Source organism: Mauremys mutica, chromosome 21 (assembly GCF_020497125.1).
Source record: "Mauremys mutica isolate MM-2020 ecotype Southern chromosome 21, ASM2049712v1, whole genome shotgun sequence".
Taxonomy (NCBI): Eukaryota; Metazoa; Chordata; order Testudines; family Geoemydidae; genus Mauremys; species Mauremys mutica.
Window position 1 is genome coordinate 7,384,965 of NC_059092.1, and position 27,535 is coordinate 7,412,499.

General features: G+C 48.9%; 1 protein-coding gene across 4 annotated transcripts in view; it reads left to right on the forward strand.

Moving 5' to 3' along the window:
* Positions 1–27,535, forward strand: part of DVL1 (dishevelled segment polarity protein 1) — a 169,524-nt gene that overhangs the window by 74,020 nt on the left and 67,969 nt on the right. For all 4 annotated transcript variants that reach the window (XM_044996561.1, XM_044996557.1, XM_044996558.1 and 1 more), the window contains exon 3: positions 22,110–22,231. In XM_044996561.1, the coding sequence (XP_044852496.1) occupies positions 22,110–22,231 (122 nt within the window). The remainder of the gene's footprint in view (positions 1–22,109; positions 22,232–27,535) is intronic.

Here is a 27,535-nt window from a genome sequence, read left to right on the forward strand (position 1 = left end):
ACACTCAAGCCCCCCCGCCACTTCTCCAAGGTCCTGCCCCCTGCTCACTACATTCCCCCTCCCTCCATGGCTTGTTCTCCCCCACCCTCACTCACTTTCACGGGGCTGGGTGCAGGAGGGGGTGAGGGCTCTGGGGTGGGCCCAGAAATGAGCAGTTCTGGGCTGGGGCAGGGGATTGGAGTATGGGGGGAGGCTCCACCTGGGGGTGTGGGCTCTGGGGTGGGGCTTGGGTTGAGGTGTTTGGGGTGCAGGAGGGGGCTCCAGGCTGGGGGGGGGTGGGGCAGAGGTGTTCAGGGTGTGGGAGAGGGCTCTGGGCTGGGGCAGGGGGTTGGGGTACGGGAGAGGGTGGGGGGTGCGGGCTCTGGGGTGGGGCTGGGGATGAGGAGTTCAGAGTAGGGGGGGGCTGCAGGTTGAGGCAGTGGGGTGAGCGCTCTATCTGGGAGTGTGGGCTCTGGGGTGGGGCCAGGGATGAGGGGTTTGGGGCAGAGGGGTTCAGAATGTGGGAGGGGGCTCTGGGTTGGGGTGAGGGTTCCAGCTGGGAGTGCAGGCTTTGGGATGAGGGTTTGGGGTGCAGGAGGGGGCTCTGGCTTGGGGGGAGTTGGGGCACAGGCTTACCTCCAGCGGCTCCCAGTCAGCGATGCAGCAGGGTGGCTAAGGCAGGTTTCCTGCCTGTCCTGACTCCACACGGCACTCTGGAGGCGGCCAGCAGGTCCAGCTCCTAAGCGGAGGCGTGGCAGGCAGCTCTGCGTGCTGCTCTTGCCTGCAGGCACCACCTCTGCAACTCCCATCGTCTGGGAACTGGTGCGAGTGAGAAGCCAGTGCTCGAGGCGGAGGCAGTGTGCAGAGCCCCGTGGTTCCCACCCCCACCCCAACCTAGGAGCTGGACCTGCTGGCCGCTTTTGGGGTGCAGCGCGGTGCCAGGACAGGTAGGGACTAGCCTGCCTTAGCTCCACAGCACTGCCAACCGGACTTTTAATGGCCCGGTCGGCGGTGCTGACCGGAGCCACCAGGATCCCTTTTCGACTAAGTGTTCGGGTCGAAAACCGGACACACCGTCACCCTGAACTGTTCCTGTTTTCAAGCGTGTTTTTTGCACTGGAGAATAAAACCAACATTGAATAAATACCGATGATCCAGTCAGACCTTCCAAGCCCAGCAGAGTCGGGCTAGAGACAGACCGGAGGCATCTTGGTACCCAGGACCGGATCCATCCCTGAGCGGCTGATGGCGGTGCTCTTCTCTCTGCGTGGGTCCTGAACACTCTTGTGTTAATCGACACTGCCAGGCTGGAGGTCCCTTCTTTTGGCTGAGCTGTTAAAACTGAGCATCCTGAAAATGGCCCCATAAACTACTTCCCCGTAGTAAGAGGCTTCAACCACTGTGCCATGTTTACGTGCCAGTTGGTCGGATTACATGCTGCTCACCCCCCTTTGCCCCTGAAGTTTTAGTTGTGCTGCGTTCTTCTCAGCCTTGCGGCCAGTGGTGCTGCATTGCACCCCAGGGCCGGGGGACCAGACCCCGCTGCAAATTTCTTGACAGCCGAGGTGCTGTGTAGTGTATTAACAAAGGGAGCAAAGCGCTTGGGTGAAAGGGGCCCCAGAAATGCCCATGATGATGGCTGCTACTATGGCATGCGAGCAGCATCCATTTGAAAGGGATGGAAGTGAACAGCGACTTGCCGAACAGGAGAAAAACAAGCCAAACCCTACGAGCTCCTTCTCAGTTCTCCGTGCCCTGCTCATGAGGAATGACCCGAAGGCCATACCTGCCGCTCGGTGCCATTCCCCCAATTTAAGCTGCTAAACTGAGAAGCATTTATGCAAACAGGCTGATATTCAAGCAGCCTTCCGCACCGCTGGGCCGGCCCCTTATCCTTTCCAACACATTCGCTGTCTCCGTGGGGTTTATTTTTATCTAACCTAAATTTCCTTGCTGGTGCGGAAGCAGTTATGCGTGTGATTTAGTGTACGACGGGTGGGAGATCCCTAGTTTTGCTCTGGCAGTGGGACGAGTTTCTGATTCAGTCTAAGCCAGCCAGTTTGGTGATTGCATTGTGCTAGCCCTCCTGTGCAGAACTGACATTATTGCAAAGGTAGATATGTTTTGGGCTGTCGGAAAATCCGTTTCTCCATACTAAGGATTAAAGGGACTTTGATTGTTCCTGCTGCTGTTTGTTACAAAAACCCATTTATTTAGGCGGTGGATAAGGGGGTGAGACTTGGACTCAGGAGACTGGAGTTCCATTCCCAGCTCTGTCAATGACCTGCTTTGTGACAATGGGCGGGTCACTTCCTGGCTGTGTGCCTCTGTGTTCCCATCTGTAAAATGGGGATCACGATATTTGGTTTATTTTGCAAAATGCATTGAGATCGACACATGAACAGTGAGAGATGAGTGATGTTACATATTTTTACATATGTTATTTTTAAAAATCCCAGTGGAATCCCAAAGTCTCCGAAATGCATCTTTGTAAGAGCCTCAGTTTTATTATTAATTATGATTTAGTTTAAGTACAGTGTGCTGGCCACTTTCCAGACTTGCAAGAATGGATAATCCAGGGGTTTCTCCCTTATTCCAGTTTTTCCCATCCATTCCTACATGAAATGAAAGCTGTTGCTACTTATATTATGGTTGCTCCCAGAGCCCTTGGCCAAGATCAGAGCCCCACGGTGCTAGGTGCTCTGCGGATACGTAGTAAGAGACTCCTCTGCCCCCAAAGCTTGTAATCTAAATAGGTACAAGACAAAGGAAGCCAATCCCTATTTTACAAGTAGGAAACTGAGGCACAAGAGGGAAGTGACTTGCCTGGTGTGACCCCAGGCACCTCAGTGATTTGAACCCAGCTCTCCTGTATCCCAACCCAGTTCCTAATCATAAGGTCATCTTTCCCCTTTCTTAAACGGGAGCCTCGCAACCAGAAGGACGGCTTGAAGGACGAGTGAATTTTTTGAGCATAACGTTTTATTTATTTATTTAACCTTCTAATGGATCGTTAGTAGCAGCACGGGTACGTGAAGGAGAAATGCTGGGACTCATTGAAATGAAACTGTCTAAAGAGAGACTAAAAAACCTACCAGAACCCAAGTCTCCAACGATTCAGACGTCAAGATGTACTTGAAAAGAGAGAAACAAACCTCAAAAGCTTTACGTTTTAATTGGGCTCATCAAAAATGTCAGCGCCGGCCGTGTGTTCTCTTTTTCTGCTGACAGAGGTAGCGTGTTCATTAACTTCATTACAACGGTGGCATTCAGAGGCTGCTGTTAAATACGGAGGGCCCAATCCTGGGCGGTACTGAGTGTTCTCTACTCTGAGTGAAGTCAATGGGAAAATTCCCATTGATTTAAGTGGTGCAGAATCAGGCCCAATGCCTCCTATAAGCCCAGTGAGCCTCGTCCCATGCCGTTGACTTCTGTGGGAGCAGGGAGTGTGTGTGATGGGAGAGGAAAGGGATCAACGCGTGGTGGGCGGATACCATTTAATCCATTTCATAAAATTTATGAGTCAGGACCAGCGGCGGCTCCAGGCACCAGTGCTCCAAGCGCGTGTCTGAGGCGGCAAGCTGCGGGGGGTGCCCTGCCGGTCCCTGCGAGGGCGGCAGTCAGGCAGCCTTCAGCGGCTTGCCTGCGGGAGGTCCGTGGGTCCCGTGGATTCGGCGGCAATTCGGCAGCGGGTACGCCAAAGCCACGGGACCAGCGGACCTCCCGCAGGCGCGCCGCCGAATCTGCGGGCCCGAAGGCCTGTCGTGCTTGGGGTGGCAAAAAAGCCCCTGGTCAGGCCTGGGTGGGGACTGGGAAACCCCTTCGTCATACCTGACAGGAGGAAGTCTGGAGTGGCCCCCTAACTGCACTTGGTCTCCCTTTTACTGACAAGGTGAGGAATACTAGCATTACCCTGGTTGTACTGTTTCCTGTAGCCATCCGCTCAGAGAAGTGCAGACCTCCGGATCTGTGAATTACAGGGGTCTCCGCTTTCCCGACACAGATGGTTTGCAATGGCTGCAGTTCTCAGCCCTAGAGCAAAAATGCAGTAGGACCTTTTGAACAGTGCAAAATGTGGTGTCTCCTTAAAGGGAGAAGCTGAGGTATTCTCCCCAGATGGTGGTGTAACAGACGTAGTAGCCCTGCTTTTTACAGCAAGGTTCCAACCTGCAGAGCTCTATGCGGACAGACCTGCGATGCAAGGAACTTACTGCAGGATCAGGGCCTTCTCCCTTTGTTCTGTGCTTGTACATGGGGGGTATTCCATGGAAAATTACATTAAGGCTGCACATTCCAGTAGGAAATGCTGAATTTAAGATTGCACATGCGACCTTAACTTTCCCTCCTGCTTTGTGCAAGCATGTTTTGAAACAGTTTCTAATTACTGGATGGCATAGTATTTCTCAACATGGGGATTTATTAGTATTAATTAGCTTGTGTGTTTATACAGCTCTTTGAATATGCAAACGGCTGAAAGGTCTCCTGGAAGGTCATGTAGAAAGATGTGTTTTTAAGGAAGAAGTCACAAAACCAACCCTTAAGAATCAAACTCCTTGGAAAAGGAACCTCTTGTGAAGAGCAGCGTTTGCAGCTCAGAGAAATGTTGTGTCTCTTCATTTCTGAGACCGTTTCCTGCACTGATGTCAAACTTCCTAGGCGACTGAAACTCCCTGGGAAGATCCTTATTTCCATCTGGGCCTGTAAGGATCTAACCAGCCTTACCGGATCTGGACTGTGCATGACTCCTCTGAACTCACACGCCAAACCTTTTAGAGGGACGCTCATCCCTAAGGGTTAGTCTATACTTGAACATTTTCCAAAACAGTGATTCCAGAATATTTATCCCAGAATCCAGTGGATTAAATTAAATTGGGAAAAGGCACTTTGATTCTGCCATAAGAATGTCCACATGCGGATTTATAACTACTTCGGAATAGCTATTTTGGTCAATTTCTAACTGTAGACAAGCCCTGACTGTTCCAAACATTTCTTCCATTCCATGTGCTGATAAAGTAAAGACCTGCTGAAGAGCTGTAGATTATGCTGCTTCTGATCGTCTTGCAGTTGGCTAGCTTGGGTTAGTGTTTGTAAATTGTTTTATTGTTACGTTGCTTGTCGTCATCATCCCCTTACCAAGGCCTGCTAATAAGTGCTAAATGTTACTATGATGAGGTATTCACCACCTTTCTGCCGCTCTTGGTGTTCCTGATACTTGTAATGCCGTGATCTGGGCTAATGCTTATGAAATCAGGGAACAGGTAATTTCTCATCTGGATATTTGTGTTCATGGCTTAGTTCCTCCAAGCCAGACAATGCTCCGTTCTTGGTCGCTTGTTTCACTTTTTTCCAGGAAGAACATTGGCTTTGTTTGTCTGTTCTTCCCTAGACGAAATGAGATTCATCAGGTGATGGAGCAGAAGTCTTCATTGTCCTGAGCGCCAGCCCAGGGCTCTTAATGCCGAGGGTCAGTTTGGTTGCGGAGTCACAGATTCCAAATCTGGAAGCTTAGAGATCACGTTAGTATTGCAAAGATCAAGAAGCACAAGGAAATAGATGCCCTACATCAGCTGTTCCAAACCAGTGGTATTGCCAAGCCTTTTGCAACAAGTACACTAGTCTCTCATTCGCCACGTTATTAGTGTTGAGTCTGTTCTTAGCCCCTTGTGCACACCACCATCTAGCTGCCATTAGGGTGACCAGATGTCCCGATTTTTGGGTCTTTTTCTTATATAGGCTCCTATTACCCCCCCACCCTCTGTCCTGATTTTTCACACTTGCTGTCTGGTCACCCTAGCTGCCATTCAGCTGTGTATGTTGTAATTCATTGTCAAGCGAACAGTTTCTACGGAGGGGTAAGTGTGAGCAACTGAACAGAAGGCAATGGGCACTGGTTGGTGCAGGCAATGTAAACTATCCTCTGCCTCAAAAGACTGAGAACCACCCAGCATCCATAAACTCATCTCTACGTTTCTGTGTGTGTCCCGCTAGCTAGGATTCAGTTTGTAGCCCTCCTCTTACCGATTGTTTACGACACCCTTTTACAGACAATGACGTTGACATGTGCTGCGGTTGACTGTGCTGAATTATCAGCTGAAACATCTGTGCCTGACCTGCATTGCCAATTGCAAATTACTTTTTTCGCATTAACAACCATAAAATTGAAATGCTTATCTGCCTCTCCTTGCCGCTAATTATTGGAGGAGGTTTATGTTAATCTTACTGTAAATTAATTGTTCACAGTTTGGAACCTTTTAATAACCCAGTCACTTGAACTGAATAGAAAATTGCATCCATGCATTTCAGACCTAGCCTAGTTACAGCCTTCTCTTTTGGAATAAGGATGTTTTTCAGCATGACCTACTCCAGTTCCTGGCTTCCCACACAATGGATTTGAGCTGCCTTTGTTTCCTTCGCTGTTTAAATCAAGCGTCTGCCTATAGCTAGGCTTGGAAGGATTAGATTTTTATTGGTAAATGTCGGTAAACGTCAATTTAATCGTAGACGCACGTGTTGATAATGTATTTCTATCGGTGATGATCAAAATTTACAGACACGCAAAGTAAGAAAAATGCTGCTTGTAAACTTGTTAGTGTTTGATTTAAGGACATTTAGCTTGTGATGCTGACAATTTCGTGTTTTAATAGTTATAAAGCTTTATCTTTTTTAATCTGTCTGCTATTAAATTGTCTGATTTCCCCCCTGACCCCCAATTTCTCACAATGGAAAATTGAAATTGATAAAAATAAAAAATGCTTAAAGCCCATCATTTAGTGCAAATGTGAACATTTAAATCAATAAAAATAGAAAACAAATGCTTAAAAATAAACATCTATTGAAATTATTAAAAAAAAATTTTTTTTTAAAAAAAAGGTACTCTGCCAAGCCTACCTACAGCAAACGCCTTGACTCTCTCACTGAGTCAGTTGTGATAACTGGGCTCTTCCACTGTAATTCTTTTGTGTGTGTATAGACATTCCACATCCTGGCAGAATGTTTAAAAACTGGAGCATTTGGCATACGTGATGTGGCTTAGTAGTCCCCTCCTATCTTTCTCCAGAGGCTGGTGCAGCAATTACTGACGCTTTGAAGTTACAAGACGAGTGACATTTAGAAAGTTCTGAGTTTCGTCTCTTTTTTAATAACATCGGAATCGTTATATTTATCATCGGCAGGAGCTTTGATCTTGGCGTCACATGCTGGACTGGTTTCCATAGGCGATATCTTTAAAAGGAGGCTTTGCAAACCTTCAGCTGTTGCTTGTATCCCCTCGCTTTGGAACTGCCTTCATTAATACCCGCGAGTGGCGAGTCACAATCACCGCTTCTGATTGGCTAACAATTGCGTGGCCTTCTATTAGGTTTGTCGTCCCACCTCCGCCATCCCTGCCTTGGCCTGCTTGTTTGTCTCATCCACTTGTTGCATCTTATGGTGGTTTTTTTTAAGACTAAGTGATTTGGGCCTGTCATTCTAGATTTCTAAGGCACCTACTCAGTGGGGCCCAACCTGGCTGGCCTTTAGGCACTAGCACAGTATAAACGTTGTTAATAAATTGCAAGCCAGTCTTTCATCTGCACGAATGCACAGTAAGAGACAGGCCCTGCCCTGAAGAGCTTCCAGCTCAAATGAGCACAGCCGACAATGGGACCATTATCTCTATTTTATAATTGGGGCACGGGGGTGGAGGGGTGGAGTGACTTGCCCAGAGTCACAGACAGTCCGTGGCAGGGGTGGGAGTCGAACTCTGATCTCCTGAGTCCCATGCTAGTGCCTTAAGTGTAAGTCCATCTTCCTGACAAAATGCATGGCCGCTGAACGAAGTGACGGATAAAGAGCAGAGGCCAGGAGTCTGGCTGGATTTTATCACGAGACGTTCCACTACAGGCCTCAATCCAGAGCCAGCAAGCAAACTCTGAGTAGAAAGATTCCTCCCACCTCCCCCGCAAGAACCACAAAGTACCAGGTGGGTGGGGGAATAGATTTCTCTTCAGATCAGGACTGAACTGAATTGGCAGAGCAGCATGAGAAAAAGTGCAGGTGTAGGCAAAACCGTAAGGCTGGATTCTGCTCTCACCAGTTTTGCATTGATGCTAGTCGCTCCTCCTGTCCTGCATGGACGTGAGAAGAGAATTGGGCCTTTAGGAGGGGTCAGAAGATTCCATTCCCCAGCGGTCGGGCATGGAAGTGCGGCAGACAGACCTACCTTCTCTCCAACAGTGACAGGAGCTGAGCTGTTGATGGGGGAGGGCAGGTGCTGATGAGCCGGTGAGTATAATCTGGGTATTCTGCCCCTCTCCGCCATCTGGAGTTGTTGGGTGAAATATCTGTATAATTATTGTTACAAAAATGTATTCCACTGCAGCCCATTTGCAGGACTGGGGGTGTGTGATTTCTATATCCGTAGCAGCACAAGTTCAGGGACAATCTGCCAAACAGTTCAAGCCCCAGCCACCAAAGAACAGATTCTTGTCCTAGCAGTGATTTTATCCTGGCTAGAACCCAGGAGGCCAAGCTACTGGTATTTCAGGCTTTCGTAAGTGGTGCTTAGTCTACGGCAAGCCCCAGTCTCCCGGGATCAGAGTGCACGTGAGTGAACAGGAGGCAGCCGGCGCGGGCTGGTGTAGCCGTTCGTCTGTCACGAATACATTAGCGGCTCATAGGGCAATGACAGTAGCATGAAAGATGGATTGGGGCCTGATCCATAGCCCATTGAAATCAATGGGGGTCTTGCTGCTGACTTCAGTGGGCTTTGGATCAGGATCCTTGTGGGTGTGTTTATCTACTGGACTTATAGGAAGGAATTGTCAGCTGTGTTGCTAAGAAAATGGATCCTCTTATGTATACGCCACTCACATGAACCTGTCCTCTGGAGCAATCTGTGGGAGCCCCTGGTGATGAGTGTGTGTCGGTGTATTTTGCATTTAGCGTTCTAATCAGAGCCATGATGCGACTTGTCAGCTGTATTTGAGGGTAAAGGGCGACCTCCTCCTTTGGTGAGCTAAATCGCAAATCAACTTTGTTTCACAACATGACTTTAAATCACATTCTGGCTCTTGCTTTGGCGAGGCTGCTGCTTAATCAGTTTAACATGCATGGTACACCCTTTGGAAATTAAAATAGACACAGGCAAACTCCCAGTCCTCAATTCCTAACCTCCGATGGTTGGCAAACAACTTCGTTTCTCACTTGGTGTATGTGATCAGATGTTTGAAAGAGGTTATAAAGACGTTTTGAAGCATGGAAGTTACATTGAGAAGAAGATGTGACGCTTTTTAATATATATATATCCCAGTGTGCTATGAAGTACGATTATTCAAATACTCTTCTGTCTGTTTCTAGACTCCCCACACCCCTCTAGTCGTCCAGATCTTGCAGTATTCCACCAGGGATTTGTGTGACTCATGGCGAAGATTTTCCAAAGTAGCCGTTGATTTTTGGGTGCCCAACTTGACACTTTAAAGGGACTCTCATTTTCAGAAAATCTTGGCACCTGCCTTCTGAAAATCAGGCCCCTTTTGGGGGCACCAAATCGCTAGGCATTACTGAAATTCTTGACCCATATGTTTTTAGGATTCATCTATATGAACAGTTAGACTGTGCCCACATTTGAACTGGGACATGTGATTCCCAGCTCATGTAGATGTACTAGTTCCACTCGAGCCAGTGTGGTAAAAAGAGCAGTGTCGCTGGGGCAGTGCAGGCAGTGGCTTGAGCTGGCTACCTGAGTGTGTACCCACTCCGACCCCCTTGGCACAGTCTCTGGTGGCCACCCCAAGTTGCCGCGTGGCTATGCTAATATTTTTAGCGTGCTCGCTCAAGCAGCGCTAGCCTGGGTACAGCTAAGTGAGCTGGGAATCCCACCTCCCAGCTCAAATGTAGACGCAGTCTGAGTGCACAGCAAGCTGGAGTGCAAAGCTGCGGTGTACTGGTGTGCTGCACACAAACTGGTGTGTGGTCCCTGCTACCGGGCATTAGCAGTTCCCTGCTGTGCATTGCTCTATTCTCATTTCAAAACAGAGCGACTCCAAGTGAGCGAAGGACTCGTAATGCGCGTTAGCAGGATCCTGAGAGCTAGTTAGTTTGCTAGGGCACTGTAGATTTACATCCCAGATTGCCGGGTACTGACTGTTCCTCTAGACCAGGCCTAAGTTTTAACTGAATGTAAACCAACCCACCCCAGTTCCCCTGAGCTGCTCTGTTGCAAGAAATGGCTCCCTTGATCCGTACTCCCTGTAAACCCTTCAACACAAGTTGTGGGTACTTTTCCTTGATGCCAGTGGGACTGCTTACACGGGCAAAGTTATCCATGTGCTCCGGGGTTTGCAGGATTGGGGCCTTGCTGGGGATTTTTCTATGGAAAATCTAGTGGCAGCTGTGGGAGGGGGGAGACAGAGAGACCCACCCACCCACCTGCTTCAGGCGTTGCTGCAGCCGCTCCTGCAGTGCTTTCACAGCCTGCCCATTGATGTTGGGAATTTGAAAAGAACTAGCCCACGGGTAGCTGCCGATTCAGAACCAGCCGAGAGGCCTCTGCCAGCAGTTCACACCCAGTGGGTTGGCCGTTATCAGTGGTTTTTTCGGAAAGCTTTGCGACATCTGAGAATAATTGGCTGAGTGACTGGTTTGTGACGGATCCAGTTTCTGATTGGCTCTTAGTGATGTCATACCCATGTCTCTCTCCGCCTGTAGTATCTAGGTGCACAGAGATAATGCTTTGTCAATGGACCGAACGGCCTGTCCTCTTGTATGTACACTTCCAGACGCTGCATTTCTGCCCAATTGCTGTTCCACTTGTCAGGTAGAGTCATGCAGCCTTGTGCCGTACAGGGTTGCATAGGAGACCTGGGATTGTTCAGCAATCTGTCGCTAAGCGTCAGTGTCTCTTAGTGCATAACTGAGGCAGCGGATGCAGAATCTAAATAATCCAAACAAGCAGCTTCCAGCTGATTCTAATTTGTAAAAGAAATGACAGCAGGACCTTTCTCTTCCCTTGTCAGAATACAAGCTCACGTGCTCCTCTGCTGTTGGCAGTGGGGACTGAACGTCCTGCCCATTTTGCTGGGAGAAATATTCTGGGTCTGGATGCGTGAAGCCTGAGCAGAAGGAGGAGATTCTGCTCTACGGTGCATTGATCTTCCCCAGCACAGCCTGCATTTTCCAGATTGCTCGGCGGCCGGGGTGCATGTTGGGTACAGGAACATCTTGGAAATCTGGCCCATTCGTGCCCGAGTGGGAGCTGCTGAGAACTTTGAAAACTGTCCCCGGCCGTGGGTGCAGAGCCCTTGAAAATTGGGCCTTGTGAGAGTCCATTGTTGGTGGCAATTGCAAGATCCTGCGTCACTTGGACTCAAGTTTCTTTGTCTGTGGCCTTGTTTCTGATCATACTCCAGCCAGCCCCAGTACCTACTTTTGTCCTCCCCATGTGCTTGGCATGCCCTCTCTGATCCTGTTTGCCAAACCCCCACCTCCCGTTCAAATCCCTTTTAAAATCTCCTGGCTGTCGTTTCGCCTCTGGGGAGCGAGTTACAGAATTTGAAACAACAAAAACTAAACCCCTAATTCAGGGGCGTGATTTCAGTTGTACACGTGTCTTTCCAAGTAACTGCACAATCCCATCCTAGCTGTCCTGTCCCCTGTGCTCCCGGACCCTCCTCTCTTGTGTCCTGCCTTCGATTTAGAAGTGGGAGGGAGAAGGGGTGGGGTTTGGACCCAGCTGGGATGTTAAAATCAAGGACAGAAGAGGAGTTGAAGGCGGCTCCTGAGGCCTTCCTGTCACTCAGGCAGATGCTAATGGTACTGTCATTGAGGGGACAGAATGGGGGTTAGGTGGAAAGATCAAAGCTTAGTTTTGACTCTTTTTTTTTCCTGCTAGATATCAAGCCACAGAAATGAAACAGACACTGGAGAAGGGTAGGGGGAGGGAGCAGTTTTCCCACTGATGAAAGCAGATGGCCCTGCCTACACTTACATGCTTTGCCAAGGGGTGAGGAGACCCCCCTAAGGCTGTGAACGCTGAAGCCCAGCTGTCCCCAGTCACTTTCGAGACCCTCGTTATGGTCCGTTCCCCTTGGCCATATGTCAGAGGAGATGCAGGGCTGAGGAATCATGGGCTGATATTCTGTTTTATTAGACACAGTCAGCGGCATGCTAACCTGAGCTCCTCCAAGCTTTGCAACCGAGGACGTTTTAGAGCTTTCCCATTGTGCCGGGGGTGGAGAGAAGAGTGTGTTCTTGAAATAGAGTAGTTTGAAGTGAGGCCAGATATTTTGCAAAAAATCTGGAGAAAGAGCTGAAGTTGGCGGGCGACTTCTTGATAGGAAATGGGATGATTGTTAGTGCTCTTGGCACCAAGTAGCATGAGGACGACATGGTCTTTGCACCAAAGATCTCTTGAACAGACCAAGCAGTAGAGCTGGGGTCTGACCCAAACCCCACTGGAGTCACTGGGGGTCGGATATGGCATCAGTGAAGATCATCAAGATAGACTAGACTGTATGGACGTGTGTTTTTTTTTTCATCTGCCCCTCAATGCCGTAGTGGGAGAGACCTCTGCGCTGCCTTGAATACAGACGGGCCCACGCCGAAACATTTCCCTGTGGATTTTGAGCCCACCCAATGTATCGTTTGCTACTGAAACTGAAGGGGGAATATAAAGAGGAAGGAAGTTGTTACTCCAACTGTAATTTGGTCAGGATACCTGGGTAAATTGTCCTATTCTTATGAAACTGACACAGGATCTTAACTAGCCACAAGTGGTCAGGCCTGTGTTTTCGCATCATCTGAAAGACACCTCCAGGGGCACAGCTCCTCTGATAGCAGCGGCAAGTGCTTGGCATAGTTCCTAGGAGCCTGACCCGGAGCCCAGTGAGGGACTGGTGACAGCGCTAACCCCCAGTAATAGGGGTTTGCAGGGTTGGAGGGCAGCGTCCTGCCTAGTGAACCATTAGCACAATTTGCTGAGTAGTTTGGGTTGTCCTTGGGGCAGTCTCCTGTCCCAGGCACTAAAGTAAATCCCGTGTCCCTGATCTGCCTGTGCAGACCCGCGTGTGTCTGTGGAGCCCTGTTGCCTTTGATGGGACTCCATCCGGACAGAGGGTTGGATCCCTTTGCGGGATCGGTGCCCACACAGGCAGTGCTCCTGGGCACTGGTTCTCAACCTTTCCCGACTACTGTGCCCCTGATTTGTCTGGTGTACCCCCAAGTTTCACCTCACTTAAAAACCACTTGCTTACAAAATCAGTCACAGCCACACTAGTTCTGAAAAATTGCTCATTTTCTCATAATTATAAAATAAATCCACTGGAATATAAATATTGTACTTACATCTCAGTGTATAGTATACAGAGCAGCAGAAACAAATCATTGTATGAAACTGTAGTTTGTACGGACTTCACTAGTGCTTTTTATGTAGCCTGTTGTAAAACTAGGCAAGAATCTGAGTTGATGTGTCCCCTGGAAGACCTCTGCGTACCCCCAGGGGTACATGTACCTCTGGTTGATAACTACTGCTCCTGGGGACAATGGGCCACGTCTCTGGGGCTTTGCCTTCGGCAGCCAATAGAGCTATGCCTTCATATGAAATAATGACTTTCTGCCCCTAACAAGAGCTGGTAGTTACGGCATTGACTGCAGAAATCCTGACTAACGGCTCTTCTTAATTAGGTATTTATGCATCTGCTATTATCACCCTCCCTCCTTGTTCTTAAGGGGGCACAGATGCCAAGTGCTCCATTACACACAGCAGAGCTGAGAGATTTAAATAAGACTTCTAATGAAGCTGCGTGTTTAGGCTCTCAGACCCACGCGCGCAATAACTATTGATGCAGAGTAAAGTGCACTATGGAACACCCCCACCAACCCAGCATGGCCTCAATTGTGGGTCAACTTAACAAATCTCATCCTAGGCCCCGTGCAAACACATAGCAAGAGACAGTCCCTGCGCCAAAGAGCTTATAGTCTAAATAATATGACACAGGGTGTGGTGGGAAACTGAGGCACGGGAGGTGAAGTGATTTGCCCGAGGTGTCACACAAGGTCAGTGGCCTAAGTGGGAATAGAACCCAGGTGTCCTGACTCCCAAGCCAGTGCACTAGTCACATCTCTGACTCCAAATGGGAACCTTAGGACTTATGTGCATGTGGGTGATCAGTTGGTGTACCTATGTTAAGCTTTCAGGTGGGATGGCTGACTGGGGCAGTGGGGTGCATCCATACGGGCATTTGATTGGATTGAGTTTTAACCCCTGCAAATTATCGGGGTAACTTTGATCACTGCCTCCCAGTCACTCAGTTAAATTGCTTTTGCCTCTGGTTGCCAGCTGCATTTTAATTGGTTAAAGGACATTTGAATTGATTAACCCCACTAGTGTAGAGAAGACTAGGTCATGGCCAGAATATTGTCTGATGGGCCAGATTCACCCCGGCGTAATGGAGTAGCTCCATTGACTTGATTAGAAATACACCAAGGATCAATCAGCTGTGCGAGGTCCAAGTCCACCCTTCAGGAGGTCCTTTACACATGCCTAGCATGCAGAAAGAAAGGCGAGGCTTCCATCAGTGTTCAACGATCACAGGGGATATTATTACCATAGACTTTTTCTAAGCTGCACAGTATTAACCTGCGCCCTCTGAGCCTGTCACTGGGTATCACCTGTGCTGCTGTAAATCAGAAGTGACTCTATAAAAGATACTGCAGCGTTACCAATGGGAGAGGAGAATCAGGCCCTTTCTGTAGCTCACACAGAATGGGTAAGTTCTCCTCATCTCTCAGCAAAGATTTAATAGCAGCTGCTCTGGTGAGATCTTAGCAATATGAGGATCTCACTGTGTTAATTCATGAAACAGACTTTAAGCAACAATTATAATTGGTTACACATTTATTAATTCTCACCCCTGCGAAATAAGCAAAAGATGTTTAGAGTCTGCTTCATCCATCACTGAAATGCAGCCCTCTCTGGGGTGGAACACAGCAGCTGTTTCACAGCGCACAGAAACGCTGTGTAACCACACAGCACGGCTGCAGTATAAGGCAGGAAATGAAGCAGGATGCTGCATCCAGTTGAAACTGCAGGGGGAATTTGATGGGCAAAATGTAATTATCGGAATTGGCATTTGGCCAGGACGCTGGGGTTAACAACCCCTGCTCTTCTGGAAAGGCTTTGAGAAGCCTATCATGCCCAAACAGAATACCACCTTTTTGGGTTTTTTTCTTTTCTTTCAAAATGACCTAGTACTGGAGCATTTTGCGCTACACTCTAGCTCCCTAAGAGAAAGGGATGTGATTTATCTTCAAGCGAAGCCGATCAGATACTTAGCTCTCTGCCTGGCATCGTTCGTTGTTGGAAGAAATGATGAATCCTTAATGAGCTTTGCAAAAGACAGAGAACAGATTTTCCTGCACCCCAATGCATGACACGAGCCCTTTGTTCGATCCCAGAGTGCAGATTCAGCAAACGCTGTAACATCCTCACTTTCCTTCCTTGTGCTGTCACGACAAAGAGCTTTCCAGATGGAGTGGGACAGCTGTTTTCTTACCGCATGCACTGCGGTAGCATTGGAAGGCCCCAACCAGTTTCAGGACCCCATTGTGCTAGGTGATGTACATATGTGTAACTTTTCCAATTCCACTCCATTCGACCACGGCGCAAGGCCAGCTAGCCTGAGCCATTGCCTTAATCCAACTGCACCTTTGTCGTCTGGGGCGGGTTTCCTTTCCTGCAGTCACACAGCGGGTATTTTCCTAAAGCTCCTTCATCGTATTCCCATTAATTTAGTTTAGAGCCATCAAAATATCCAATGACACTTTATTTCCCATGCTCACAAATGTGGATGTCGAGGGGTGAAGGATGAAAGATTCGGTGAACGGCAGAGCGTGCCCTACCCGCTGTCAGCCGGCACGGAGCTGGCCAGCAAATGATTTTGTTTTAATATTGTAACAAGGCCTTTTGCTAAAGTCCTGCAGGACCCTCCAGGCCCTAGATCTGCAGAGCAGCAAGAACGCTTTCCGAAGCCCTTTTAAACTGTCTCACTCTCAGCTCATTTCAGGTGCTGCCAGACTTGAGGGATTTCCTGACACTTCCAATATCCTCAAAGAAGCTGTTTGAGTTTCACATCCTCCCCTTTTCTCCCCAAGGCTGGGCCATCCAAACTCTAATAATCAGCAGGATTTTGCCTCATTGCTTTACAGGGCTAAGCCCTTCCCTTTAGAGATGCAAACAGTTTGCACGAAGCAAGGATTTCAAAGCCTTAAAATGTTGATTCATTGGGTTTCACAAGTCCCTGGGAGGTGGTGTTATCCTCACTGGGCTGATAGAGAAGCAAATTAGGTCACTTGTCGAGTGTCTCACAGCAGATCAAGGACAGAACTTAGGCTAGAACCCAGGAGTTCTGGCTCTCAGGTCTGTGCTCTAACCACTAGGTGATGTTAGGTAATACGCCATTAGGTAATACGCCTTTTCACCTGCGCTAGCTCGGAGAAAGAGTTCTCCATTTTCTTGCCCTACCAAATTCAAAGTTAAACAAGTTTTGACCAACTCCCATAATCATGTGTCTCCCTGCCTGGAGAGCAGGTGTTTCATTTCCGAAGAGACCCAGGCTTAACCCCAGGCTCCTGACTAATGAAGGGGCTGCCCTCTGTCGGCCCTTCTAAATCCTCTTGTGGGAATTAACTTTCAGTTGACAACTGATATCCTCAAAGACTTTCTTCCAGGCTTTGCAAGCCGGCCAACAGGAGGTACCAGAAATCAATAGGGCGAGCTTGTCCATGCAGAATTTCCAGTCAAATTGGGCAGGCTGTGGTAGGTTTGGATCAAACCACTGCATTGGTGGAAGGATGGAACAGGCCATTTGGCTAGCCGCCTTCTGTCTCTAGTGGGTGGTGGCGTGGTCTTATGGTCTACATATAGGGATCAGGATCTCCGGAGTTCCATCCCACCTTGCCACTGATTACCTCTGTGACCTCTGGCAAATCACTTAGGCACTGTGCCTCAGTTTCCCCATCTGTAAAATGAGGCTGCTGATATTTATCCTACCGCCCAAGGGTGCTGCTGAAGCTAAATTAGCTAAGAAAAACACTGTATGTACTTGTTTCTGCACCTCCTATAGGGGCAGAACGATAACTGTCCAATGGGCCTGGCACAATCAAAGCAGCCTACGGGAGCTGGGAACTCAGATCCTATCGAATGCCAATAGGAAATGAGTGTATCCCTTTGAACATGCCAGCCCAGGTGCACTGTGCCTAAAATAGAGCCCGTGGCTAACATCAGGCAAAGCTGACAGCGACCTTCAGTGTGTGCACCAGAGCCCCAGCTGTTGTGCCACTGTGTCAGCACAATTAGCTCGTCAGACCAAGGGCAGTGTGCTGCTGGGTAACTGACAGTCCTGGATGAAATGTGTCACTGCCGTTTTTCCTGGGAAGCGATTTATCTCGGTGTCAGCTCAGCTCGGCCTCTTTGGTTTTGGCTGCACATAGTTAGGACAGGTGTTCCCGTCTGTAGAAAGGCTGGAGAAAGTTTTGCATCTTCCGGCTTCAGAGCAAATAGCGCTAGACTGGTCTGGGTAGCTCGGTCTGATTTGGGAGCGGGACAGGCGTGAGGAGTGTTCGGATCTCATGTCTACGCCCAATTTTTTTTCCTTTGTGTTCCTTGGTTTGATCCGTGCAAATGTTCTCACCCACAGAGGGATTCCTTGAGGGACAGGCCTTGCTCAGAGATGCACCCTGTGACGGGTTAGATCACAGAAACCCCCCTGGGAGCTGCCAACTAATGTGCCAGGACTACCTCTGCTCCTGTTTTCCCTGCCAGCTCAGGACTCCAGCACCTTATCTTGCTGAGCCAGACATTCCCGTCTGCTCCAACACAGACCCAGGGTCTGAATTACTTGCCCCAAAGCTGCAGGTTTACCTGAAATCAGCTCACAGAAGTGCACTTGTCTTTAGCACTCAGATGGCCATCTCCCAATGGGGTCTAAACCCAAATAAATCCGTTTTACTCTGTATAAAGCTTATGCAGGGTAAACTCATAAATTGTTCGCCCTCTATAACACTGATAGAGAGAGAGGCACAGTTGTTTGCTTCCCCCAGGTATTAACACATACTCTGAGTTAATCAATAAGTAAAATGTGATTGTATTAAATCCAGAAAGTCGGATTTAAGTGGTTCCAGGTAGTAACAGACAGAACAAAGTAAATGACCAAGCAAAATAAAATAAAATGCGCAAATCTATGTCTAATTAAACTGAATACAGATAATCTCACCCTCAGAAATGCTTCAGTAAGGTTTTTTTTGTTTTTTGTTTTGTTTTTCCCCTCAGACTGGACCCCTTCTAGGCCTGGGCACAATTCTTTCCCCTGGTACAGCTCTTGTTCCAGCTCAGGTGGTAGCTAGGGGGTTCTTCATGATGACTCCTCTTTTTTGTTCACTTCCACCCCTTTATTTATCTTTTGCATAAGGCGGGAATCCTTTGTGTCTCTCTCTGGGTTTGCCCCCACCCCACTGGAAAAGTACCAGATTAAAGATGGATTCCAGTTCATGTGACATGATCACATGTCACTGTCAGACCCCAAGCCGTCATTCCTCCCAGCCTGACTCACAGGAAGGCCTGTTTGCAAACAGAGCCCCAGTCAGTTGTCCTGGTTGATGGGAGCCATTAAGATTCCAAACCACCATTAGTGGCCCAGACTTTGCATAATTACAATAGGCCCTCAGAATTGTATCTGGGACTAGAAATATGAAATTTATATAAGAGTGGTACATTTATACAAATAGGATGATCACACTCAGTAGATTATAAGCTTTGTAAATACCTTACAAGAGACCTTTTGCATGAAGCATATTCCAGTTGCATTATATTCACTCATTACCATATTTTTAATAAAACCATATAGACTGCACAACATCACACATCCCCGTCTCCATAATACTGCCATGCCTTCTAGGTGCCTTCCTGGCGCTAAACAGATTCCCGTTGGCATGTTATTTGGATCACTCGTGCTATGTGTCGCTTCCATATTTTCCCCCGTCGCTCTCGCTTTGGGTGATGTATGAGTCTGATGAGTAATATAGCTGGCTCCGAAGAACCGTTTTGTATTCAAACTGCTCCTTTTTGTGTCCATCTGTCTCCTGCCTGCTTGTTACTATGATCTATTCCCCTTCGGGACTGCGTGCTGCCTGCCAGGACCACCGGTTTTCCTCCCTTCCCCCCCACCATTTGCACTGATGGCTAGTATTTACCCAAGAATTATATTAGGATTAGCCTTTGATAAATTAACCAATTACAGTCAAGCTTGTTGAAGCTGTGTTTAGCTTTTATGCCCCGTTACAAATGGAGAGAGACGGAGACCTCTGGCCTCTCAGTGAGAGGTGATAATCTGAGTTAGTATTAGCGCATCTACTTAATTAAAAGGCTTCTTAATCGTGTTTGTGTGAAGGGACTGGGGAAGGGGATTTAGATGGTTTAAGGGATTGGTAATAGGATATGGGCCCCCTCGCCTCTAGTTCAAGTGGAGCTCGTGGCCAGAAATGGTCGGCGTCTCGTCTGATCAGTGGCCCATGTGAAAGAAACGTCCTCGGTGCCATTTCTGGTTAATCCGAATTCCCTGTCGCTGGACAAAATGGTCCCGATGAAACGAGGCTGAAGGATGCTCTCTCACAGTCAAGGCACTGGGTGGGACTCTGAAGATCCCAGATTAATTCCTGTTTCTGCCACGCTTTGTGCCTCCGTTTCCCATCTGTTCAAGATGCTATTCAGACTGCCTTTCTCCCACCCTGGGTATTGTCTGTTTGGCCTGTAAGCTCTTTTGGGGCAGGGGCTGTCTCTTGCTGTGTGCGTACAGGGCTGAGCACAACAGGACTCTGTTCTCCTCCTTTTGGGCCTCGAAGCGCGACCACGCTATAAATACAATCCTGCAATGGGAGGAGTTTGCACAAGTGCCATTGTGAACAAAAAATGGAACAAGTTTTCAAGCCTTTTTGCCTCCTGCGTTCTCCAATTTATGTGTGGAGGCCTGGATAGCGTGGGACGAGGGGCTGTTTCCTTACAGTAATAATAATAATAAATAAATCTAATCTATATTTTAAAACAAAAATATTGCTCCTATTTTTGCCCCTTTCTGTTGGAAATAAAGTTGGAGCAAAACCGGACCCGTTAATCTGAAATCCCCAAACATCAGGGGTTAGTTTGGAGCGGAAACTGGGTCCAAACTACTTCAGGTGTGATTCTAAGTGTCCTTTATCCAGCTATGGCCCCTTCCACCCAAGGGCTGCTAATCAATTTACAAACATTAATGAATGAATTTAACCTCGCACCAGCCTGAGGGGGAAACCTGAGGCAGGGAGAAATTAAGTGACTCATTTAAGGCTGCACAGAATCCCCGTCAGAGCCAGGAATTGAACCCGGGTTATCTGATTCCCAGTTGTGTGCTTTAACTGTGGCTTTCTCCAACGCTAGCAAGGTTTTAGAAAGATGGAAGTAGCCCTTGCTTCAGCTGGCTCTGCCAAAAAAAAGGGTGGTGGTGATGGGGAATAGTCTGAAAGACATTGGCCTCCAAAACCTTGGAGAATGTGTAAACGTAAATACGATAAATCAGATTTGGTTAGTATAAGTCTCCAACTTCAAACGTCCTCCAGTGTCCGTCAACATAAGGTTCTGAGTTAGGAACAAGGGCACGGGATTGGCTCACTCTCAAAGGGCCTGATTCTGCAGGCGCAAAAGCCCATGGGAGTTTCATCCGCTGAGTTTGGTGGAACAGGACTGGACCCAATGCGTCTTTTGTGTAACCCTAATATCCCTGTTATCCATATACACGAGGCTTCCTCCCGTTGATAGGAAGTGGAAAATGAGAAGCGGCAGCGTGGTGGTGATCTGCAGAATTTATACACCCCTGTAATGGGAATGGAATGTATAATAAGCCTCAGACACACCGGGCTGTGTCTAGCTGCCTGTTATTTGTGGTGAGAAGATTGATTGCTGTAGCTTTTCTTCAATTACCCATTTTCACATGAGTGTTCTACGTGGAGTCCTTTGCATCCTTCCCTGCTCCCCTGACTGGCTGCCTGCCAGCAGCCTGTAGCTTCCGTGAATGCAGATGTCGGCATTAAAGGGGTTTTGTACGCAGTCGTTTATAGCAACATTGTTTTACAGAAGGTTTCAGGCCATTACGGACTATTGAGAGCGCGCAGCCTGCGAAGTAAAAAAAAAAAAAAGAGCCCCGAATCTTTAGGGAGCCTCTGGATTTTTAAACTGGCTGCAATTTGTTTCTGCCTGTATGAGGATTTTATGGCATTGTTGAGGAATGACCTTGACATTTATAATGGAGATGGGCCTAAATCACAAAACTCAGCCCCAGCTTGGGATTTCAGGTCTACCTCCTAAAGTTCCCAGGTGTTCAGGCTGGGGCTTTTGTATAAAATAAGGGCTAGCCATGGAATTGGATCTGGACCCAGATTTTGAATTTTTTCCCAGTCTTCAGGGGGTGGGGTGGGGGTGTAACAAACCATGGCTGGGTGCATACAGCCGGGATCCAGTCTGCAGTCTTCAGCACCTTGCACATGAGCGCTTGCCACGGGAACGGACAGAGAAATTCCTTGCGTTTGGGCCATGTGATTTTGCAGCCTTTGATTTTCCTTGTGAGCATGGGGGGCTGATTGAACCCGTGGTGGTAAAGCGGTCACTGAAGGCAGGGCATTCTGCAAAGTCCCTCAGTGCATTCCTGTGCATGTGTTTCCTAAGGGTTCCTGAAGGCCTGGGAGGATTCCAGGGATTTTGTTCAGTCCCAGTGACCTGCTAAGGGCCACAAGTTTCCTTAGGAAACTCAAAGGACGCTGCAGAGGTCTCTCAAAACGCACTCCCCGCCCAGCAACGCCAGTCTTGCTTTGAGTCAGCTGCAGGTTTGTGGCTCTCGTAGGGGCTTTGCACGAAGCTCTACCAGTTTGTTTCATGTTCGGACCCAAAGTGATCTGGCTTTTGTGACCGATTGGCAAAGAGCCATCAGAATCCGATGCCAAGCAGTTCTCTCCCCCTCTAATCTATCTAGACATTCATAGGGTACCTATCGGGGGCATCTGAGTGCCTTACGTCAGGGCATGGAAACCTGTATGAGTGTATCTAATTCTCCCTTTTTTTCCCCGCTCTATTGCAGCTGGTCCTGGCTGAAAGCTCCCACTCCGACACGGGCTCCCAGTGCACTGAAAGCCACACGGACCTCCCTCCTCCCATCGAGAGAACGGGTGGCATCGGAGACTCACGGCCTCCCTCGTTTCAGTAAGGCCAAGCTATGCTTTCTAATCCAGGGATGCAAAATACTCGCCTGGCTCTTCCCCCACCTCTCTGCCTTCCCCTTCCCCGGCTCTCAGCACCCAGGGTTAGGTGCTTCCCACGTGTTTTATTTATTGTTTTGCTAATGCTGTGCTCATTGGGGAATCAAAGGGGGGATGGGAGGAAAAACACCATCATTGAAATGAAGTTACCGTATTGCTTGTCATGTTGAAACCCACCGTGGGGGAGAGAAGGGGAGGAATGTAAATGCTTTGCCTGGCAGGTGGATGACAACCTTCTATTACCGCGTGCCATATAATTATGTAGCTCACACAGGCAGCAGAACGTTATTATAATGAGCAGCAATTTGCATAAGGAATAATGCTCCCCGCCCCCACGCTATCACCTCGACTGTATGTAATGCAACGTACGTTGGTGGAAATAGCAGCCTCGTTACCTGCAGCAATACGTGCAGGGCCAGATCCTCCCAGTGTGAATCTAGGATGACTCCATTGACTTGCGTGGGGATTGAGAAGATCCGGACCATAGTCTTTTATATGCTGTTTTCAAGTATCCAGTGACAGTGTCCTGTGGCACTTCATAGACTAACAGACGTATTGGAGCATGAGCTTTCGTGGGTGAAAACCCACTTCGTCAGATGGACTCTTTGTTGCTTTTTGCAGATCCAGACTAACACGGTTACCCCTCTGATCCTTAAAGTATCCAGTGATCCTTCTGCTCTGTTCCAGGGAACAGCAAGTATTTTCCCCCAAAGGCGAGCCGTGCTTGAGAGCTGAGGTTCTGCCCTGTAGTTTTAGATTTGGGCCTGAACTGAAACCCCAGATCAGTGCAGTCCTGAATTTTGCTGCTGGTTCCTTTCCCTGTAACCCAGTGAATCCAACTCCCAAACCCAGATTCAAAACTGCCGCCCTGTGCACCAGTCCTTTGGGGCGGTTGGAATCCGGATCCGAATCTTGCCTCTCAGGCCCCTCGCCATTTGTCAACAGAGTGAATTATTCTCGCTTCTGACGTGAGTGAAACCGCTGGGAAATCCGACGCACGGAGACGTTAAGTGGCATTTTCCCCAAGGTCAAGTTAGTATCCGCATCAGAACTAGAAAGCAAAGTGCCGGACGCCCAGACCCATGTTCTAACCACTAAGCCACACTGCCTCCTGGAAGTGCGAATAGAACCCCCCAGGAGTTCTGACCCCTTTGCCCCCCTTGCTGTGACCACCAGACCGCTCTGCCTCCCTTCAGAAAAACAGAAGCCGTCGGTCTCTAGGGCTGTCAGCCCCAGGCTTATCTAGCTCAAAATTCAGCGCTTTTTCTCTTGCTATATTGACCCATCCGGCCTGATCAAGTGAACGACCCGCTGCGTGAAACCCTCGTGTTTGCCCATTTTATTCTCTTGGAAGCCAAGTGAGCTCTCAGTACCTCTGGCCTCTCCTTGTGCCTGGCATCCCAAATGCCCCATGCTCGGTGCATTGATGCTGATGCCGGGACATCTCTCCACTTCGCTTCTTTGACAGGCTTTGTGCTGCAAGGCCCGAACGGCAGGCAGGCAGCCCCTGGCGCAGCGGAGTTAACAGCTGTTCCGTTTGTTCCGCTGCTGACTCTGCCCTTTGCATTTGGCTCCGCATTGGTGACATTAACAGGTCCCCAGTAAGGAAGCGGCGGGAGCCGAACCCCAGTGCCAGTGAGCCAATGACTCAGTATTCAAAGAGGCAAACCCAGTGTCCTTTCCTGCTGTTCTCATGTTCCCTCCTCCTTCCCCCACCCCTGCTTTCTGGGATGTCTGATGCCTGGGAGAGCCCGTTATCTGGGTGGAGGGGCTAAGCACCCAGTGGTTTGAGCATTGGCCTGCTAAACACAGGGTTGTGAGTTCAATCCTTGCAGAGGCCACTTAGGGATCTGAGGCAAAAATTGGTCCTGCTAATGAAGGCAGGGGGCTGGACTCAATGACCTTTCAAGGTCCCTTCCAGTTCTAGGAGATTGGTATGTCTCCAATTATTGCATTCTGGAGGGGACCAGAAATCCCAGGGATGCTCACCTTGCCTGCCTTTCTCGCAAGGGTTATGCTGCCCTCTTGTGACCAAGCTTTGCTTTCCTTGCAGGCGAGTAGCTTGTACAATTGCAGTCACATGACCTGCGAGCATAACTAGTTCTTTCTTCCTGACCTATATATAGAAATATGTGATGGTTTTCGAACGCTTGAACTGTACCTTTTAAAAACACCCCCTCAAACTCGTGGCACAGGGCCACGCGTGCAGCACTCCCTGTTTTTACCCCCTGTGCTTTAAAGATGCCGTTTTATTCAGCTGTGCTCTTCTATTGCACCTGCTGCCATCTGTCGAACTCCCAGGACTTTGTCAATGGGGCATCATGCTTCCCAGCGCTCCTGGAAGGTAGGGGCTGAGATCCCCATTTCGCAGCTGGACAAACTGAGACACAACGAGGTGACGTGGCTTGCCCAAGGTCTCACGCGGTGAGTCAGGCAGAGAAGCCGGGAGGTCCTGGCTCCCAGGCTTGTGTTCTAACTACTAAACAATACTTGCTGTCGCTGCACACGGAGGCGTTGAGCCAGCTGTCTGAACAAACAGCAGCGTGGAGAAATCGGGGATGGAGAAGAAATGCAAATGCTTGGCTTTTTTGGCCCAGTGGAGCAATGGCCTCATGAGGGTTTGGTGGGGTGGGCGGCCATGGGAGTATGTGAGACGAGGGGAACTGCCAAGTGTGTGGCCCGTCATTGTGTATGCTTGCTCCTGCTGCCTGGAGTGCGGGCCCTGGCAGGGCTTGGCCTCAGCAGACCGGGAGAATGCAGGAACGTTGGCCAGCTGCTGAGCAGAGGGTCCTGGGAAGCAACATGGTGGGTTGGCTGGAAGTTGGCAGATGAGTTGTTTTAAAGCCCGAGTTCTTCCCCTGAAGTCTGATGAGAGGTTTGCGGTTCAGTTCCGTGGCAGCCTGTCATGGACAGATCTCTGCACTTGCACTCCGCCTGCTGGCCTGGGATTCCCCTTTTGTCCCAGCCCCTGCAAGGGGAGGGCTTTTTAGGGTAGGAATTGCTCCCCCCCTTGATACCTGTGTCAGTTCCTTTTTCTATTTCATAGTTGTAGATTTTAAGGCCAGCAGGGACTGGTCTGATCCTCTTGTTTGACTTCCTGCCTAGCACGGGCCAGAGAACCTCGCCCAGTAACCTCTGCATCAAGCCAAGAACTTCTGCTTAGCTAGGGCATATCTTGTAGAAAGACGTCCCATCTTGATTTCAAAAGCCTGCAAGTGACGGAGAACCCAACGCACCCCTGGGTAAGTTGTCCCAATGGACAATTATCCTCCCTGCTAAAGAGCTGTGCCTTATTTCTAGTCTGAACTTCTTTAGCGTCTGCTTCCAGCCACTTTCTGCTAGATTAAAGAGCCATCCGTTATCGGACATCTGCCCCGTGCAGCTACCTGTAGAGAGTGATAGTCACCGCTAACCTTCTCTTGGACTGAGGGACTGAGCTTCTGAAACCTCTCTCGATAAGGCGTGTTTTCCAGACCTTGAATCGTTTCTGGACCCTTTCCACTTTCTCAACGTTCTTCTTGAAGAGCGGACACAAGAACGGGACACAGTGTTCCGCTAATGGTCTCGCTAACACCGTATACCCTTGTCTGCCTACTGCTTGATCTCCCTCTGCTTATACAGCTGAGGATTGCATTCATTCACCCAGTTAGCTACAGCATTGCCCTGGGAACTCACGTGCAACTAGTGATCTGTCAGGACCCCTGGGTCTTTTTTCAACGTCGGTGTGGTCCAGGATTCCTTCTCCCCCACCTTCAATCTTCTAAACGTGACCTGCATTCTTTGTTCTTTTCAGAGGTGTTTATTTTCGTATAACCGCCACTGGCCCGATGTCTGTTGCTTCTCTTCTCCCTCCCTTTTCTGGTGATGGTTGTATTTATTAATTGCATCACCCAGGGGCCCCGATCGTAAGCTCTTTGGGGCACCGACTGTGTTTGTTCTGTGACTGTTCGGCACCCCACGGTGCTAGGTGCTGTACAGTCACAGAGAAAAGACAGTCAGTGCCCCCAAAGAGCTTAGCTGATGAGGAGATGGATTAATGGCGACAGAGGGGTTGGCAGGCAACACAACAGTGAGATAATACTGGTCAGAATGATAAACACACCAGCTGCCTCACCATTGCTGTAGGTTTTGGGGTTTTTGGTTTTTTTTTGGTCCTAGCCCAACCTTTTGGATTTATTTTTGGCTGGATTCAAAAAGGTTATTTTTTTCCTGATGCTTTTCATTGTATTTGAATGCAGTTGCAGTTGCTTGGCACCACGAGCAGCTCAGAGAGGGCACAAATAACACATTGCTTTTGTGTGGTGTTAACTCAACTGCCTGGAGGACGGTCCAGTGGTTAGAACTCTAGTCTGCAACTCAGGAGACCTGGGCTCAATTCCTTGCTCTGCCACAGACTTCCTGTGCGACCTTGGGCAAATCGCTTAATCTTTCTGTGCCGCAGGGCTTGTCTATACTACTGCTTAAATTGATGCAAGTTACGTTGCTCAGGGGTGTGAAAAAGCCACCTCCCTCAGCGGTGTAAGTTAGATCGACTTAGCATGCTGTCCACACCGTGCTCTGTCTGTGGGAGACGCTCTCCCGCCAACATAACTTCCACCTCTCATTGAGGTGGAGTAATTATTCTGAGCACTCTCCTGTCAGCATAGTCTGTGTTCACCAAATGCACGACAGTACCCCTGCCCGGCTTCCCAGGGGGGCTGTGAGGAACAACACGCTAAAGATTGTGAGGTGCTCAGATACTGTGGGAGCGGAAGCTATACAAATCTGATTAGAAAATGATCACTTCAGAGCTTTGCAAGCTGGGGTCATTTACTCACAGGGTGTAAATGGGCATCGCTCCAGTCACATCAATGGAGCATTGCTGATTTACCCCAGTGGGGGGCCTGGCCCAGTATCCCTGCCCTCACACATCCACGGCGTGCTCCTTTCACGTTGGCAAGTAAACCCGACAGTCCAGCAGCGAGAGAGAAAACCAGCAGAGCCACCGTTCCAAGGTAGAGATTTCTCAGGCAGCCTTTGAGTGTCCGATTGCCAGTGAGCTGTGTAGCGATGCATGCTAACTGCCTGCACTCACTAGATGGTGCTGCTGAGGTTGAATGATGAAGGCCTGGAAAACCAGCTGATGTCCATCTTTGTTTAGGGAGGAAGGGAATCTTTCTTTCCCCCCACCCCCTTACCCCCTGTGATAAGTGGACCCAAAAGAGAAAAGCACACCTGTTCAGGACAGCACTTCAGGTCATGGTTAAGT